The following is a 19,239-nucleotide window of genomic DNA, read 5'->3' on the forward strand; positions in this document are numbered from 1 at the left end:
TTTTTTGGTTTGTTTTTTTTGGGGGGGGAGGGGGTTGGTGGTTTTTTTTTTATTTTATTTGGGTTTTTTTGTGTGGGTTTTGTTTGTTTGTTTTGTTTTGTTTGTTGGTTTGGTTTTGGGGTTTTTTGTTTGTTTTGGTTTGGGGTTTTTTGTTTGTTTGTTTTTGTTTGGTTGGGGGTTTTTTTGTTATTGTTGTTATTTTAAGAAAAAAACAGGACTGCATCGTGTGTGCTTCAGCCCCTCCCCATGGACAGCTCAATAAACGGCTCTTGTCTGTGCTAGTTGTTAAAGCTTCAGAGAGGTGTTAAAAAAAACGACAAACCCCCACAAACACTCTACTAGAAGAGCTTATGAGCTTCTGCAGCTGCGTGTGAGGTTCTCTTATGGAAATTAAAAAAAAAAACCAACAAAAAAAAACCAACAAAAAACCCCAACAATTTTTCCAAAGCCACAGACTTCAATCTGGAAGCTGAGCTGGATACAGCATTATTTCAAACAAGCCACTCTTCAAGGGCTGCTTCTCCCTTTGGAAAAGGGTGGTGTTGGTTGTTTATTTTCCCTTCCAGGGTGTTTTTGCAAGGCAAAGGTTTCACGGAGCAGTCCCACCTCTCCCAAGGGATGGAGCTCGCCCAGAGCCTGCTTGGAGCCGACTCGGGGCCTCTCTGTCAGCTTTGACCTGGTGCTGTGGGACTGCCTGGGGCAGCCCCTGTGCTGGTAGTTGGGGGGCAGCAGTGACAGCCACACGTTTGCTGGTGGTGGTTGGTGGCAGAGAGCACAGCCAGGAGCACGTGTGTGTGCAGTGGGCTGCAGGCTTCACACGGGGACACCAACCTCCCACCTGAAGCGCTTCTGCTGATGGGGAAAAGGGAGGTCAAGTCTACTTGAGTTTGGAGTACGGCTGGTGATCCCTGCCAGACGTTTTGAAGCATATTCAGCTTCAAAAGACCTTAATCTAGTTAAGAACAGCAGAAAGCAGCAATTAGCACTGAAGATAACACGTTGCTGATGAGCAGCTCAAAGGAGCTGCTGGAGAGCCGGATTTCATTACCCAGCCCAGGCAGGAGGGAGCTTCTGTTACTCAGACTCAGAAGAATTTCTAGAGATGGAGCAGCAGTGAACCATGAAACTTCTTTCGGTGTGTTTTTCCAAGCACACGTGTGTGCACACACCAGGCCCCTGCCCTTAGCTCAGGCAGGCACAGAGGGGATGTTGCCCTCCCTGGGACATCCACATCCACTTTCAGTAAATCCCCCTCTGGCACACTGCCCTTGACAGCCTGGGCTGATGCCAGGGCACAAGGAGTGGAAACACTGAGCAGAGAGAGCGACTGAGGGACCAGAACAGGCCATTTGGGGTGACTCCCAAACACCCAGCACTGCTGACCACGTAAGCTGCTCCCAGACCTTCCCAGCTAGGAGACCCTTGTTTTAAATGTCCAAGTTTCTTTATTAACCTGAGTATAACAAATATAACATGTACACAGTATAAAAATGAACACAGAGCCTGACGGATGTACAGGTACAACACAAATACATGAACTATACAATGACCAGTTCATTGAATGATAATAATATATTAAGCATTTCATTGCTTGGAAAAAGCAAGTTTTGATCATAAAAATTGTATCCTGTTCCACTGAAATTTTACAAAGTACATTCAATACTGAAAAGTGACTCAACAGAGCAGGACCAAGGCATGGCCTGGCTGCTTAGTGTTACCTGGGGCTGAGACTGTACAAAATGAATCCAGACGCTTCGCTGGGATGAGTGTTAGGAACTTAGCAATTAAATTAAGAAGTACAAAGTGTTTCAGGGAGGGTATTCTTCTCTTAAGAGCATGTGGAATGCGCTTTCGGTAGGACCAACAGGCTTCGGCAACATGCAGAGGGAGCAGCCTGGCACAGCTCTACGCGGGCTCCGAGTTGATGGGCGGCAGGTTTTTGTGCTTGAAGTACTGCACGACTTGCTGGGGCAGCTCTGCCAGCACAGCTTTGGCCAGGGTCTCCTTGGGGACCTGTGGGCCAGAGGGAAACAACACCAATGTTAGAACAGCCACAGGGGACTGACCAAGCAAACATGGCTGGGCTGTCCCCCAACTCCAGACTGTGGCATTTCATTTAATACCCCCTAGAGTCTACTGGCAGCCAGCATTTTATACACCTGGGATTGTTATATTCGATACTACACTTTCCCTACAGGAGGTAATTCACTGGTAGGGAGGAATAAAACATCCTGGGTAGGTCAGAAAAACCAGGTGTGAGTAACAAGAAGCGGAACAGAAAGACACTGATTAATTGCGAAAAGGGGGGAGATAAGCACAGGCTGATTTTCTGCATCTGTGGGCAATCCTGTGCCAGCAACAGTGTCCGACCCAGGGCTGACTCCTGGATAATCACAATGGGCCATCCCACAGAGGGGACATGTGTATGGCCAGTCCTGGCATTGCCCCTTTTTACCAGCACCAGGAGGGACCAGGGGTGCAGGGCATTAAGCATTAAGCCCTCGGTGTGTGGCACATCACAGGTGCTGGATGAGGCCTGAATGGGAGAGGGCAGCATGGGACTGTGGTGAGGGATGCAAGCCCAGTGCTGCTCCAGCTTGCTGTTATGATTCACAGGTTTTCGCTCCCACCTGCCTGACAATGACAGGAGGCGGAGGAACAGGGGGGATGCTCCAGTGGAGCCCATCACAGAGATGAGGAGCACTGTTGTTCCTGCCTGCAGCGCTGATTTACGTGGTCAGTGACAGAGCATCACTGAGGGATGGTAAGACAGGCAGGTACCTCTTGCCTCTACCGGTGTTGCTCCACTTCCAGGGTCATTTCCAGGCTTGACACCCCATTTCTCCCTGTGATCCCCTCCCTGCTGCCCACACTCACGTTGCGGAAATTCCGGAAGGGCACGAACTGGACGATGTCCCTCACGGCCTCCTCGCCGGTGTAGGAGTGCAGCACCCGGCTGTCCCCGTCCAGGAACTCCATGGCAGCAAAGTCAGCGTTGCCCACCCCCACGATGATGATGGACATGGGCAGCTTGGACGCCTGCACCACGGCGTGTCTCGTCTCGTCCATGTCGCTGATCACCCCGTCCGTGATGATGAGGAGGATGAAGTATTGCTGTGGAGGGGAAAGGGCAGAGGGTCAGACCCAGTGGGATGCCAGAGCCTGTGGGCTGTAAGCGGCCAGGATGCTCCACGTGTTGAGGGGTGGCATGTCCCCTGGGTATTTGGGAGCAAGGTTCACCACTTCCCAGGACAGCTGGCATCAACCCCTTTAGCAGAACCCAGAAATCCAGGTGTTGATTTTTGAACGATCGTAAAAAACAACAAACCAACTCCCCCCCCAAAAATATTTTTCTGATGTACTGTACTTAATGATGGAAAAAAAACCAACCTCCAGCCTGTGCAGAGCTTCTGTGTGAGGGCCAGGAGGAGTTTGGGGCTGGGACATGAGCCCAGCTGGGAGGTGAAATCTCCCCCTGCCTGCACACAGGTGTGTTTTGGGGTGCTCCCCATTGACGTGTCCCTGCAGCAATGGGGAGCATCTCCTGTGTTCCAGTGCCAGGCTGTGGGGTGGGGAGGGCTATCCCATGCTCAGGGTTTGTCCCTCTCCTGTACAAAGCCGTGGATATTGGAGGCACTGAGGGGGGTGCAGAGGGTACCAGCAAGATGGGGGGATGACAGATCAGCAGCACTGGAACCCTCTCCCCTTCCCTTGGGAAAAGGAGGGCACCAGGGCCAGTCCTGCAGAGCTGGGGGAGGATGGACAAGCAAACAGACGGACAGACCGTCCTCCCGGACTCAGCTCAGCAAATCTGGAGCATGTGGACCCCCAAAATTCCCATCTCCTCCATCTCCAGGGAAAGTAATGGCTCAATTTTGGCACATTACGCAGCTTGCGTGTGCTGGAGAAATGACGAAAACAAGCACTCAAGCACATTAAAGCCCTTTGTTCCTCTCCTCATTCTTTCCATTTCCTCTGAAAACCACTAGCGCAGCCATCCTGGAAAAGCAAAAAAGGGAGCACTGCCCCAAGCCTGTTTTTTTGGTCTTCCTCCAGCCCACATCCCCTGAAACCTTCCCTAAGCTTCGTTTCCTCTTGATGCTCTCCAGTGCTAAATTCCAAGTACAAACAAGCCTGGGTCAAGCTTAAACACAACCCAAGGACACGGGTGAAGAGTCTTTCCCAAGCCAGGGCAGCAGCCAGCCCCTTCTTCCCCACCCCAGCACCTTTTTGATGCCTTAGCCCTGCCTGCAGAGCACTGCCCAGGCTTTCATTTTTCCCTAAATCTGAACTTTTCAGAGCAAATTGTGGGGAGATGTAGGTCTGAAGAGCAGGACCCCAACATCTGTGTCTAGAGGACCAGACTAAACTTCAGGAGAGGACCTGCACTGGTCATCACTGGAAGCAGGACTGGGTCCTGACCCTGTCTGGGAACCAGCATGTGAAGAAGAGTAAAACCTTGAGGGGAGCAGCTGGTAATGGGAAAGACTTTAAGCTGATTCTCCCCTTCCTCCCCTGGCCTCTGTACCAGAAACACAGGAAGAGCTATTTTCCCTTTTTCCCTCTTTTTTTTTTTTTTTTTTTTTTTTTTTTTTTTTTTTTTTTTCTGTGAAATCCTTAACAGGATCAGAGAAAAATGCTGGAAAGTCTGCAGGAAAAGGGGCGGGGGCGCAGAGCTCATCAAATGTTTATCACAACATGTTTCAGAGGTCAAGTGGAGTAAGAGCTGCTGCTGTGGGTCATCCTCAAAGCCCAGGGGCTGTTCTGGGGTGACAAGCATCGGAGATTACAGCAGGGGAACAGTGGGCACAGCAGGAGAAGAGCTTTGCTGGGAGAATCCCCAAGGAGTGATGACAATTGTGGTGGTGTCAGTAAGTGGCAGCAGGACAGGTGTGCTGGTGGCACCTCTGGGCTCGCAGTACCCAGCTGGGGTGGCACCTCTGCCGAGCCACAGCCGGAGCTGCTGGAGCACAGGGATCAGGCTGGCCCCACAACTGAGTCCTGGCAAGCTGGGGTCTCCATTGGCACAGCACCCCAGCAGCACCTTCCTCCTTTCTCCTCTTTCTGTTGTTAAAATGGCCGATCCCTGAATCCGTGTGGGCTCTGGGGATGATTCCTGATCATTTGCTAACGATATCAGCAATTAGGCTCAGGCGGGTGAGCAGGACTTGAAGGGATTAGGCAGCACTAAACAGCATGAGGTAAGAAAAGGGGTGGTTTTGATGCAAGGACCCTGCTGGAAAGGTGTGTTTTAATTCCCCGAAGCTTATTAATCCTTCCCCAAGAGTCAAATCGTGTAATCCCTCTGTTCCTCCCCCAGCCCCAACACATTTAAGTCTCCCATCCCTGAAGAGCCGGGGACTCCGGTGTTTGTGATCTTTTGTTGCCATGGAAAAACTACAAGGTTTTTTGGTTTTGTTTGAAATGTTGGGAGCAAGCGAGAGCGGGAGGAAGAGGAGGGCAGGCCCAGGCAGCCACCAGAGGCATCGGCACCAGGGGTGGCTTTGATGCCACCAGTCAAAGATGGGATGGAAGAGAAGACCCCGAGGCAGCGAGATCCCTCATCAATAACGTTTTGTGCTGCCAAAAAAAAAAGCCTGAGCTAAGCCAGCCTTGCCTCTGACGGCACTATTAGTGCCCATTATTTAAAATCTCCCTTGATTAAACTATTAGTGCCAGCAGAGGGGTGCAATTTGCATATGATTAGTGCCTCTGCTCAGTGCAGAGCCCGTGGGCTCTCCCTCCCCCACTGCCAGCGAGAGGGAAAATGAAAAAACGAGGAGCGACCTGGATTTGTGCGGAATTAAACCAAATTCAGTGTTTCCTTGTGCCTGGACCTGGGAAGAGCAACAGCACTGACAGCAAGGCTGGAAAAGGTCCCCCTGGGGAAGAGGTTTTGGGTGTGATCCTGCTTTGCTCCAGGCAGGGATCAGGGAAGCTTTTAGCCCAACATCTCCTACCATGCACATGCTGATGGCCAAGCTGAGCAGTTTTGGCCAGCAAAACCCAGGGGCCAGATCTGCCATCCTCCATGGGCAGCCTCCTGCCACGGGGACCCAAGGGAGCTCTATCTTGCAGACTTCAGATGCTCTTCACACCCCTAAGAGGACACCCCAGTCACCACTGGCAACGCTGGACCCACAGCTGCAGCCCACAGCGAAGGGGAAGACACGAAATCCAGCTCAGGCTTTGCATTCCCCTGCCCAAAGCTGTCAGGATTCCAAACCCACTGTGGAATCTTATGGACTTACGGATGCAGTTTCTTGTTGGGTGGCTTGAGCTGCGAAGCGGGCCACGTGGTTGATGATGGGGGAGAAGTTGGTGGGTCCATAGAAACGGATGTGGGGCAGGCAGGCTGAGTATGCTTGGACAATGCCCTCCACACCTTCAGGGAAAGCAGAGAAGCCAGGCATTACAACACATCACAGCTCAGGACCACAGCAAGTCCAGTTAGGAATCGTTATCTCATGCTGTCATGGAGCTGAACTTAGATCCATTTCCCTCCATCTCCCCCCCCCAGCTCCCTGCCACCAACTCATCCAGCTCCACTTTAGTCATTTTGTAGTGGGTTCTCAGACATTCTGGGGTAGAGAAGACCTTGTAGTGCCCACAGTCAATGAAAGCATTCCTTTGATTCTTAAAAAAATCTCAGAATCGGCCAAAGAGAAGGAGCAAAAAGAAAAGCAACTCTTGGTCTCTGAACATAACCAAAACAACAGACAGAGATAAAAAAAGTCCCAAAAAACAGACATAAAAAAATCCCTAAAACACTGGAGAGAAGCAAAACAACCCTCTGAGCTCCCAAACTTCTGCCACAGCAGAACAGGGTAGATGGCTGGTCTCCTGAAAGGTGTGTGATCCAAAAATGACCAATTCCACAATTAATCAGTTGATCATCAGTCCTTTGGAAAGAACCTGTCACTAATAAGAGCTGCAGGATGGTGGCTTCTGCACCCCATAATGCCTGCAATACATCAGATCCAGTGAATGGTTTGTAGCTGCTGGAGAGGGACTGAACAAAGCAGAGGTAGCAGAAAAGCAGATGTTCACAGACAGCTTTCATGAACCAGCCAGCAAGGTTTGGAGGCCCATCTTGCTGGGGTAAGATGACTTTTGGGGTCCACGGTAGCCCTTATCACTCAGGATTTGAGCAGTCCTTCAGCCACCACAGTGAGCAGCTCTCAGCTGTTTAAATGAAGTGTTAAGTCTGAATTCCCCATCTGCCAAACAGCCCCTGTGTTTCTTGCAGCCTTGCTGGAGGAGCAGACGGCTGGTAGGACACACCAGACATCAGAGCGAAGGCGGATTTTACACCGTCTGAATCCAGTTGCATTTTACCCTGGGCCTTCCTACACACCCCCAAATTTTCTCTGCTTTCCTCTGAGCGTGCCATTAGTTTGTCATCTGCTTCACTGTTCATGTCTGTCTGTCTGAACAGACCTTGAAACATCCCCAAAATCACAGAATCATGGAATGGGTTGGGTTGGAAGGGACCTTAGAGATCATCTAGTTCCAACCACTCTGCCACAGGTAGTGATGCCACCCACTAGATCAGGTTGCCCAGGGCCCCATCCAACCCAGCCTTGAATGCTTTCAGGGATGAAGATGCTAATGAAATGTAGAGGAAGGACAGAAGGCACTGAAGGCATCTAAGGAGTCTATAGACCTTACAGATGCTTACCTGAACAGAACGGGTTCCTGGGATTGAAGTTAATGGCAAACTCATGGGATACCTGTGGAGAAGAACAGACCCAAATTAATTTGGAAGGCCAATGCAGTGCAGGCCGTTCACTATCAGTTTAGCTGATGATGCAGAGCTGGTTTAGGTCTGATGCTTTGAGCACCAAAGGTGATGATTTGAGCTTTCAGGCCACCAGCTCAAGGGCTCTGGGACAAAAAGCTCCCACCCTGTTCGTGCCAGAGTTACAAAACAAGGATATTGTCTCCCTCTCGGAAGGGTGGAGGTTTGCTGAGCTTTCCAGCATGGGAATCGCTCCGGGACACGCGTGTTCACAACACTGGCACGACGACTGTCCTCTGGAGCTCCATCTGAAGCAAAAGTCCTCCCGAGGCTGCAAACGCAGCGCGCGTCTGATTCAGACTTTCCAATTACACAGGGCATTGTGTCGAAAGCAGCAGCAGCAGCTATTTTTTGCAGGAGGCTGTGGGGTGGGAAATTGCAACCAAACAAAAGTAAAGCCAACCAGAAGTCCTCCCCCCGTTGCTGCGAAGCTGATGTGCTGCTGGACCGGCGAACTGCTCAGGTCTCCCCGTTCCTGTTGAGCACGAACCAGTAACGCCCACAGGCACCAGGCTAGAGGCAGCCTGACATGCAGGACTGTGCTTTGCATACACCTTTTCTCGTAGAAGCCTCAATTTTGGGCAATACACTCAAATCCAATTGATTTGCAGTTGTAACGGGCTCGCTTTCGTTTTTTTTTTTTTTTTTTTTAAAAAGTTCAAAATTCTGCCACACGAGTATTTATAGACAAGGCAAGCAGAAATATTTCCACGTTTTGCACCGCAAAAGAGGGGTTTCTCTTTCTTTTAAGCAACAACAAAATGGTTTGAAGCTGTATTCCTCACTGTCTATGGAGCAGATCCCCTATGTGCACAAGTGTTGAAAAACCTCCTCTGGAGTTTTTATGGATTTTACATATATATGTAAATATGGATTTTACATATATATATTTATATCTGCTAAAAAAACTCAACAAGAGGGCTTCAAAATAACAAAAAAAAAAAAAAATTTAAAAAAAGGATCTTATTCCCTATTCAGCTTTTACTTTGAAAACAGTTTCTGCAGAGTCCAGTTAAATGTACATGGTGCATCTACAGGTATCACACTCACAGGGAGAAACTCTTTCAAGCCACCCTAAAGGGTGAGACCAACCCCACAGAGGGTTCTCTGCCATCTCCCCAAGGAATCACACCCTTGCTGTGACTCAGTTTCTCTCTCTCTCTCTCTCTCATATATATATATATATATAAATAAAGGCAAAAGGATGGAAAGCCTTGGGGGTTGCACATCAGTGGAGCCCCCAGCTTCCTTTGGCCGACCCCCTCTCCCAAACCCAGGTGACTGGTGGGGCTCCCACATGAAGCATCCCCCTCTCCACTGCTGCCTTGCCTTTGCTCATCCCTCAGAAACCATAACCCATCTGCTTCCCTCTCCTGTTCCCTACTGGGAAACCACTCGAGGCTCTCTACAGAGCTGTTACATGCCAAGATGTTCTTTGACATTTCCAACGAGACTTTTGTGTGCAAAACATCTCGCTCCGACGGGCGCCTGAGAAGCGTTGGGGGAGCCATGGCAACGGGAGCACAAAGCACCCTTTGCACCACTCGTGTCTCCCGACAATCTTCACTCAGGTCTGGGGGTCCCTGCTATCTGCCCACCCTCACACAGGGCACGGGTTTTCATGGACAACTGCTGCTTTGGCTTTGAAATTACCCAAAGAGCCTTGATGGCCAAAAAGTCTTTAACGAGTGAGCTGAGCTGGTGATGCCCAGAGCCCACGGGCTGGGGAGGGGTGAAGGCCCAGGCTGGGGTGCTGTGGGGTGATGCACCAGGGATGGCCCCACTGCTGACGTGGCACAACTGATGGGTCACTCTTGGTGTTAGGGTGGGTGACCTTTAGGCACAGGCCAAACACTTGGGGAGGGAGAAGCTGCTCCCCACTGGGGTTTGTTTGGGTTTAGACATCATTCCAGGGGAAAACAAGGTGTTTTTTCCAGTAATATTTACAGAGTATCCGCAGGCCCATGGGAAGCTGCAGGAGGCCCCCAACCAGCATCCTGAGCCCAGTACTGGCCTCCAGCCTTGCTGGAAGGGCCCTTTCCAGCCCAGCAATGCCCTTCCCATGGTCACTGACCTGCACACACGGACAGCAGAACAGGACGCTGGCCATGACAACTCATCCACTCCCCAGCAGCCTGAGCTGCTGTACCCTTTCCATCCCCACTGCATTTTCCATTCCTGTTCTTCCCCTAAAGTAATAAATCCCTGGCAGCAGCTGGCTCTTGGACCTTGGAAGCTGCCTACCTAGATTTTCCCACCAAAAGCGGTGAAGTGACAGACCAGAGACATTTGCTGGCCAAGGAGGGAATGAATCAGCTCCAAAGTGCACACGGAGGGATCTCCTCCTTTGGTTGGCAAACAGCGAGAGCTCCCACTTGAGTCACATGAATTTTGGCTGCCGGGAGAGCAGAGAAAAGCACAAAGCCGGAGCGGGCAGGACATCCCCAACCACAAGGGCTGGCAGAGATGAGCTTCCCAGCCCAATTCCCAGCTGCTCGTGACTTACGTGCCCCGCTGCGCTCAGCCCAGGGCACAGCTCCCCTCCCAGGGAACACAAAGGGCTCACTGAGGTTCAACCCCAGCCTGAAGCTGGGAACGCCTCAAAACCAGTGAGCAGAAAGAAAATGCATATGAAGGGCGTGAGCAAAGAGTAGTCAAAAGACCCAGCCAGTAATTAAGGATGGTGGTGGTGTGCTGGTACATTGTCTCAGCTGTGAGATGTTCCCCATCCAGCAGCCAGGCTGCGGGAGCAGCTCTGTACCCTGCCCTCTGGATGAGCAGAATGCTCAGCTCAGCCCCTGAAGGACCAGGGTGCCTTTAACCAACCTCTCCAGCATCTAATCCCAACCACAGATCAGGGTGGATTTTTGGGAAAGCTTCTCTGCTCCAGTCCTTGCAGGTTCTGCCTGTACAACATCCCATTGAGGTTCCCCAGTTCCCAGCCCCCTTCCAGACTCTGCTGCCGTCTGACACATTCATCCAGGGGCCTTTTCCCTTCCGCAGAATTGTTCCTGCCTCCTGCCAGGAAAATGAATCAACGCCTGGCTCTGCCCATTAATGCCAGGGAGCTGCTGCTTTCATGCCAACATAGAAGGGAGGAACCGGCTGCTCGTGCCCCATCCTTGCCTTGTTGTCCACCCACACTGCCACATCTCACCCCTCTCTGGCTGAGATCCCACATCCACCCATTCCCCCTCTGCCCATCAGCATTTCCCAGATCAAATCCCAGCAGCTCCTGCCCAGGCAATATAAAGACAATCCCATCACAAACACACAGGTGGCCACAACACTTTACCTTCCAGTCCGGCGGGAGTTGGGCACCGAATCCCAGAGCAGGAAACATCTTGTCTCTAGAGAGAAGGAGGAAAACATATGGCTGTATTGACACACATGAAGCAGACTTGTACAGCTTCTCCCAAAACATACAGTGCCTTTAAAAATCATGGAAGCTGAACAGAGAGAAAAGATATTCCCCCTTGGCTTTTGGTCTTTAGAGATAAAAGAGTCCAGCTTTGCTCTGTTTCCCACAGGGATCAGGAGCATTCTCTTGCCCAAACACCTAAGTCTTCTGCAGTTTTGTAACCCTGGAGGATTTTTAAAAATAAACTATCCATTTTGGACACAAAAAGCCATCACAGCAAGAGCAACAGATTTCTGTTTTGTTTACTCTACTGATGTCTGAGATTATATTTTTCTGATATTTTCTCCACCCCTCAGGGTGTCTGAGGAATGAGGCAGCCTGGGGCCACAGCTCTGATGGGAAACACCAGCAAGCCGAGGGCATCTGCCAGCTGCTCCCAGCAGAGGATGCTCCATCTCTGCTAATGCTCCTGTCTCTCCACAGAGGCACTGGGGAGAGGAGAAAGCCTGTCCCAACCCTCTCCTGCATCCCAATGTGTAAGGCAAATAATACCTTTAAAGTGTTATTTAGCCCTGGCTTTGCAGACACAAAGAGATCAAGGCAGATGCACCCCAGCAGGCCCTTGGGGAGCCAGGGAAACATCTCCAAAATGTCTCCTTCTGGAGGCAGAAAGGCCTGGTGCTTACGAGTCATAGTCCTGGATGATCTGGCCGACAGCCCAGATAGCTGACAAGTACTCGTTTGTCCCCAGGGGGTTGATGTAGTGCAAAGAGGAGGGTTCTTGTGGGTTCCCATTGGAAGCTGTGAAGTCAATCCCAACCTGGGGGACAAGAGAGAAGCACAGAACCATCCTCTGTTAGTAGGGACCACCACAGACCTGGCCACTGAGCCTCCATTGCCTTTGAGGCCCACACGCTGTTCTGTCAAAACCTAAACCTCAAACTTTTGAAAAAGTTTAACAAAACCCATCTCTTCACCTTCCCTATGAAAAGCTGCTTAAATACTACATTAGGCAGTTATTCACTCTTACATCTCCATTTTTCATCGGGAAGCATCACATAAAGTGTCCTGAAGCAGTCCCTGCTCCTGGAACCAGCCACCACCACCTCCAGCTCAGGGCTCTCGCTGCCCATCTCCCAGATACTCTGGGGCTGAGTAGCCCCATGGACACCGAGGAAGCCAGGGCCATCCGGGTATTTGGATCTCAAGGTCTCTGACCAAAGAATCACAACCCTGAGCAGATCCTTTCCCTGCAGCAGAAAGATCTGCTCGTCGCCAGGCTTCCCCAGGGACCAATATATGCTGAGCTCTCAGGGGACTCTGTCAGCAAAGGCACTCATTTTTCTTCCTCCTCAATTAGGCTTTCTATTTAAAGGCATTTGTAGAAATGCCTATCTCAGGCCCAGTTAAATCTGGTCAGAAGAGGCGAGATGCTGAGCCACCCGATTCGATGTGACTGGGAAGGAAGAGCTGGGAAGAGGCGAGCGGGCGGCGTGACTGCGCCCGCCTTGTTTGCTTAGCAAAGAGGCAAAACCCAAAATAACCCCACTGCCTAAATTGAGCTCAGGGATTTCACCAGGGATTTTGCTCCGTATCCGTAATGGGAGAGGACGAGTGGCAGTTTGGCTGAGAAGGGACCTTGGGCTGTCCGGGGCAAGAAGACATCACGGCCCAGGATGTGTCACTGCCTTGTGCCAGTGTGGCTGGTAAAACAGGTGTGGCAGGACAAGGGGACGTGTTTTTAAACTGGAAGAGGGTGAATTTGGATTTGGAGAAATGTATGGTGAGGGTAGGAAGACACTGGGACAGGTTGTCCCAGAGAAGCTGTTGATGCCCCATCCCTGGAAGTGTTCAAGGCCAGCTTGGATGGGGCTTGGAGCAACCTGGTCTAATGGAAGGTGTCCCTGCCCAGGGCAGTGGGGTTGGATGGATGGTTTTTAAAGATTCCTTCCAACCTAAACCATCCTACAGTTCTGTGAAATCCCAATTTCTTCATCAAGCAACCGTATGGCCTCCCCAACCTGCCTGTCACCACTGTAACAGCCACACCCCGCTCCTGCCGAGCCACCACGGTCAGACAGCAAGGGGAAAACTGAGGCACAGGGTGGGGGCTCAGAGGAGTCACACGGGTGGGTGCCCTGCTGGTGCAAGCAGTGCCACCAAGAGCAGCACTGGGGCAACAGATCTGAGCGGGACACAGCTGCCCTGCCTCCAACACAAGGCAAGCAGCCTGGCACAACACCCCTCTTCCTATGGCTTCAGCCCTTCTGTCCCCACTGGGAGGATGCCAGTGGCCTTTCCAAACTGCAGGGGTACGTGTGGCAGTGTCCTCCTCCCAGCTCAGGTCTTTCTGCAGTGTTGCACCCACTGGAAACACACCCAGGGTTTTGGACCAAAGATGCCTTGGGAGGAGGAGGAGCCCTCCAATAACTGGCAGATCTTTAGATGGGGGAAAGATTTCTGCATTCAAACCTAATTCACGCAAAGGCTCTGTGCTACCAATAAACTCACTGATTTTCTCTTGTATTCACTCTCCAGCACCAAGACCAAAGCACACAGAGGCAGAACAGCACACAAAAAGCTCTCCCAATCGTTCCTGTTCCTATGGCAACTCTTCCTCCTCCTCCTACTCTTCCCCCATCATGTTTTCAGATAAAACAACAAAATACAAACTGAACTGACTGCGAGTGCCTGCAGCTCTCTGGATACTGCACCAGGAAAGTTTGCAGAAATTGAGAACCCCACTTCTGCACTGTGGTGGTTTTGCTTGGGGTTGTCATGTCCTGGATTAGTTACTCCTGACAAGCTGTGGTCCAGCATGAAAGAAGGTAGAAAGCCAGTAAAAAGGCTGAAAAGCCTTTAACAGCCTAAAGCCTCTCAGCTGGATTCAAAAGGAGAATTCCCTTAAAAATGAGGGTGGTTAAAGCCTGAGATGGGGAGAGAAGTTAGTGACATTTTGTGAAGAGTCAGAAGGTCTTTGTATGAGCCTGACCTTCAACCAAAGTGCAGACAAGCTCCCTCCTCTCCTGAGCATCACAGTAATGACCCCCAAAACCCACATGGTTTAACAGCAAAACATGGCAGCTCATCATTGCCTTGAGAAGCCACCCCAGCCTGGTGCCAAATCTCATGCAGAACCTCCCTCCCCAGTTCTGACCATTACTTGCATGTTACTTTTACTGGGAAAAGAGAAGCAAAAGTCCTTACGGTAAACATCAGTTGGCAGCCTCCCAGGATGTAGTCCAGGAAGGAGAAATCTCTGGTTATCTGAAAGAAACACCAACAAAATAGTGTTTCAGCAACTGTCATCATTGCAGAACAGAACAAATAAATGCACAGAAATTGCCCAGGCCTGCAGTCACTGTGAGTTTGGGCCTTTGGGGACTTTTGGACATGAGGAGAGCAATGGGAAGAAATATTTTGGTGCTACACAAATTGCATGCATTTTATTCAGGCCACGCAGGGCCTGTGCTTGGAAATACAAAGGAGGCAGAGGCAGAAGGGATGGGGGGAGCCTGGGAAGACCCAAGCTCAGCTGGGGGCTGAAGGAAACATCTCAGCGACATACGCACTTTGCAGGACTTGACAATGATGATCCCAGAGTTCTTGTAATTCTTTTTCTTCTTTTGCTTTTTGGGGTTAATGCACTCTAGCTCGAGCTGTAACACACAACACAGACTCTGGTGTGAGGGCAGTGTTGGGCTGTGCCACGTGGCTGTATTTGCCACCAGTGGCCATGTCCTGCAGGCACCCACCCTCCAGTGCTGAAGAGGAAGATTTTATTGCCAGGCTGTAGGTAGCAAATTCAGAGGAAAAACAGGCTCAATACCTGCCTCTGGCACCGTCAGCTTGCACAGTTCTAGACAGGGCACTTTCATGCCTTTGTATCTCAGTTTTCCCAGACAGAAAACTCAGTGCAACAACACACATGATGTGTTACACACCCCCACACACCTTGGCCAAAATCTGCTCTTGTACTGAAATCCCAGTGAAGGCAGCAGTGCAAAGCCCTGCTATCCAGGAGACTTCACAACATACCTTCAATCAGATGGCATCTGCCAAGGCTTGTGGCCAGCACCTCAGGGGGAAGATGGGGACACCTTTGGCACAAAGCTGGTGTGGAGTTGCATGGGAGCTGCACTCCTGGGGATCAGACTGTCCCTGTTGCAGATCCAGCCCCAGTAGCATGTCACATCCCCTTCTGGCCCCCCAAACAGGGCGCCCCCCAAATCATGGGTGCTGCTTCAGACATCTCAGCAGAGCCTGATTTTCAGCCAAGTCTGCCTTAGCACACTCTCTTACTCAAATGTTTTAGCTACAGCCATGGCCTGGGTCACTCATGGTGTGGGTGGAAGGAGAAAGGAGTTTGGACTTGGCTTCTTCACGGCACAGGTTGAGCATCTCAGTGCAAGTACCAAAGTCCACCACAAGCCCTAAGGAGCCCCTTCCTCATTCTTCTCCAAAATCATGTCAGCACTTACTGGAGAGGCATCTTGGGCTTCACACAACTTGGCCACTGAGGTCTGAAACTCCCCGATGAAGTCGTGTCCCCCATCGCTGTCATAGTCATAACATATCACCTGTGGTGGAAGGAGCACAAACCAGCCTCAGACCTGCTGAAGTCCCCAACCTCCCCTGCTGGAGACCCCAAACAAGGTGGGTTTTGTTGGTTTTGGGGGTGGTTCTCTTTGGTTTGTTGTTTTTTATAACAAGCCAGCCATGGGGGTTTAGGTGTTCAATGATCAATCCCAGAGCTGATCCCCACAAAACAAACCGAAGGGCCTCCATTACCTTTATCAGTTTCTCCACATCTCCATCACACAGTGACACCAAAGGCACAGTGAACGGCTTCCAGACAGGGTCCAGTGTGTACTTGATCACCTGGGGGGTGGGAGCAGAGGGATGCTGTTACAACAGGCACACCCACAGGTGGAGATCAGCACAAAGCAGGGACAGGTCTCTGAGAGCAACCTGGGACCAGGTTCCCAGTGGGGCAGGCCAGCAAAGCTGCAGAAAGCCCAGTCTCAGCCCTCTCCTGCCTCCATAACTGAGAGACACAGCAGCTCCTCCCTCTCAGGCTGCAGCACGTGTGAGTTACAAAAGGCTTGTTTTCATTGCACTGGGTGATTTATCCACCCCCAGGAGCAATTAAACAAACCTGCCCGAGGGAACAGCTGCTGCACACTGGGCAGCATGGGCACAGCCATGCCCAGAGCACAGGCACAGCCACTCACCCCACAACTTCAAGGCCAGCAGCTACTATTTATGCCCTCTGCATCCCGTTGCTTGCACCCTACTCATTGCTTACCCCCTCTCCAGCACCCCAGCACAGCCTACATCCATCTGGGATCTGACCACGAAGAAGACGGAGCAGCAGGATGCTGCAACCAAGCCCTGGAAAGCCAAAACAGCCCTGGGCACACTGAGCTCTCTTGTCTCATCTGTGTAACATCTGCTGCCTGAGCTGGAGAAATATTAATTGATGCTTTTTGACATTTCCTGAGAGAATGCAACCGCTTGTTGGAAATCTCAGCAAACGCTAGCAGGCTGCGGGCACAGGCTGCCAACATCAGAGGTGAGGGCAGGGCAGGCAAAGACCCTCTTCCACAACGGTGTCGTGCTCAAAAAGAGAGATTCACGTGAATTTTAGGAGAGTCAGACACAGGCAGCAGGTTAACCCTTCTCTGTGCAGGGCAAACACAGGGGATATCTGGCGTGGAGGAACCTCGGATCTTTGCAGCTGGAGCAGTAACAGCGCAGAGCAGCGAGGAGGAGATTCCGCGGCTGCTGCCACGGGCAAACAGCTGCGTGGGACCTGGAATGGGCATCTTGTTTGACAGACAAGCTCTTACACGAGATCAGGGGATACCCTGACACTGTTTAGTTGGATTTGCAAACACCTCCTCCAGGAGCCTGGAAGAGCAAGGGGAGCCCACACATCCCAGGGTGCTCCCCACAGGCTGCCAGCTGCTGGGTCCCCAGGGAGGGTGGGGAAGGATCCAGTGTCTCTATCCCACGGCACCCAGCTGGGCATTCACACTTATGCTTAAATAACAATGAGCACACTAATCCTGCCCTGCCAGACAGCTCTTCTCTGGCAGGAGAAATGCCAGCATCAGACTGAGAGCTGGTTATATTCCTGCATGGAAAAGCTGCAAGGGTGGGGAATGTTATTTCTTTGTATCCAGCCCCAGAACACGAAGATGGTCATAGAATCACAGAATGATTTGGGTTGGGAGGGACCCTGGAGATAATTCAGTTTCAACCCCCTGCCAGGGGCAGGGACACCTTCCACTAGATCAGGTTGCTCCAAGTCTTGTCCAACCTGGCCTTGAACACTTCCAGGGATGGGTTCCCTTGAATGGGATTCCTCTGAGGGCAGTGGGATGCATTCAGGGTTGGTAAGGAGGAGGCTGTTAGAACATCCATTACTCAAAAGAAAACTGGGCTAGACCCTGATCCAGTGAAACAGGACAAGGGAGGAGCTGGGCAGCAAGCCAGAGGAAACACCAGTATTTACATCTGCTCCCCACAAACCTGACATGTTTATAGAGATCCCAATGATGGCTGGTGCACAGTTACCTTCCCAGTTCCCAGACCTCCTCCAGGAGGAAGGGCTGGAGGTCACTCCAAATCCCCCCGTCTGAGAAACATGTCTCGGTGAGTCAAAGCCCAGCTACCCACACCAAACCAGGAGGAAACAACCAAACAATGTCGCAGACTGTTCCCACAGAAACATGGGAGAAATATTAAGGCTGATATGAATTAAATATGCATGGAAAGGTGTGTGGGAAAGCACCAAAAAATAAACAGCAGAGCTGGGATTGTAAGGCAGGCCCATACCAGTACCAGAGGACACAGGATGTTACTCATGTCCTGGTGCTCAGGTGGGTGTGCAAGTGAGGGAAACACTCCTGGACTTTGCACAGCAGTGGTAAAACCCGACATACGAGGAGACTCTGTGAATAAACACCAGTCTCTCCTTCTGCCTGAGCTCATCCTGTGTTTTGTTGCAGCAGTTTGCTGCAGTGGGACAAGGGGCTCCTTAACCAAGCCTTAAGGGACAACAACAGGGATGGGAAAAAGGGGGTGTGAGATGGGTGTGATGGAGCCCTCTTCCTCTGCCACAGAGGCTGCTGTGAGCATCCCCCCTCCTCTTTCTGCCAGCTGCCAGGAGCTACGTGCAAACAAAGAAAGCCTTGAAACAAGCTTTGAGGAGGGGGGAAAAAAGCAGCTAAAAAGTACATATCAATGTGGTGTTAAAGCAGAAGCCTCCTGTTTCTCCCTGCCCATCCTGTGCCTGGTATTCGTAACATCACTGACTTTAACAGCTTGAGAACACGACTAGAGGGAGCTGAGATCAAAATATCACAGCAGGTATCAATGAGGGAGAGGGAGGGGTCAGCTGGCCCTGATCATACCCACCAGGACCCTGGTACAGGTCTCTGCTTCCTTGGCTGTGGCTCCAACTCCACGAGACATGAGGCCCAGTGCTCACATACCGAAGCTGGAGATGCCCAAGCATCCTCCCAGCTTAGGTGAAGGTCTGGCAAAAATTCATTTTAACCTTTCCTCACTGCCATTCCCTGGCCCATCTCCCACCACCTCTCTCCACCATATCACAGAATCACAGAACATGCTGAGTTGGAAGGGATCCACAAGGATCATCGAGTCCAGCTCTGAGCTCTGCACAAGGCAGCCCAAGAGTCACACCTTGTGCCTGAGAGTATCATCCAAATGCTTCTTGAACTCTGTCAGGCTTGGTGCTGGGACCACTTCCTTGGGGAGTATGTTCCAGTGCCCAACCATCCCTTGGGTGAAAAATCTTTTTCTAACATCCAACCTAAACCTCCCCTGAAACAATTTCAGGCCATTCCCACAGGTCCCCCAGCTCATCCCTATGCTCCTACAAGTGGAGGGAGAGAGGTCCAGGTCTCAGCCTCCGCCCAGGCTGAGCCTAGAGATTGACAAGGGATAGAAGACATCTCCCTCTCTGCTTGTTAGGTACCATAGTGGGTAGTACAGAAAAGATCTCAAGACTTTGCTGGCCTCAGTAGATCCTCATCCACTGGAGTCC

General features: G+C 51.1%; 1 protein-coding gene across 3 annotated transcripts in view; it reads right to left on the reverse strand.

Annotated features, from left to right (window-relative positions):
• Nucleotides 1–1,422: 1,422 nt before the first annotated feature.
• CPNE2 (copine 2) overlaps nucleotides 1,423–19,239 on the reverse strand; it is a 44,614-nt gene continuing 26,797 nt past the window's right edge. For all 3 annotated transcript variants that reach the window (XM_032701427.1, XM_032701428.1, XM_032701426.1), the window contains exons 7-16: nucleotides 15,954–16,043; nucleotides 15,644–15,742; nucleotides 14,735–14,821; nucleotides 14,370–14,429; nucleotides 11,849–11,982; nucleotides 11,097–11,151; nucleotides 7,682–7,733; nucleotides 6,252–6,385; nucleotides 2,878–3,114; nucleotides 1,423–2,013 (exon numbers count right to left, since the gene is read on the reverse strand). In XM_032701427.1, coding sequence (XP_032557318.1) covers nucleotides 1,906–2,013; nucleotides 2,878–3,114; nucleotides 6,252–6,385; nucleotides 7,682–7,733; nucleotides 11,097–11,151; nucleotides 11,849–11,982; nucleotides 14,370–14,429; nucleotides 14,735–14,821; nucleotides 15,644–15,742; nucleotides 15,954–16,043 — 1,056 coding nt within the window. In that variant the 3' untranslated portion in view covers nucleotides 1,423–1,905. The remainder of the gene's footprint in view (nucleotides 2,014–2,877; nucleotides 3,115–6,251; nucleotides 6,386–7,681; nucleotides 7,734–11,096; nucleotides 11,152–11,848; nucleotides 11,983–14,369; nucleotides 14,430–14,734; nucleotides 14,822–15,643; nucleotides 15,743–15,953; nucleotides 16,044–19,239) is intronic.

Source organism: Chiroxiphia lanceolata, chromosome 13 (assembly GCF_009829145.1).
Source record: "Chiroxiphia lanceolata isolate bChiLan1 chromosome 13, bChiLan1.pri, whole genome shotgun sequence".
NCBI classification, from domain to species: Eukaryota; Metazoa; Chordata; class Aves; order Passeriformes; family Pipridae; genus Chiroxiphia; species Chiroxiphia lanceolata.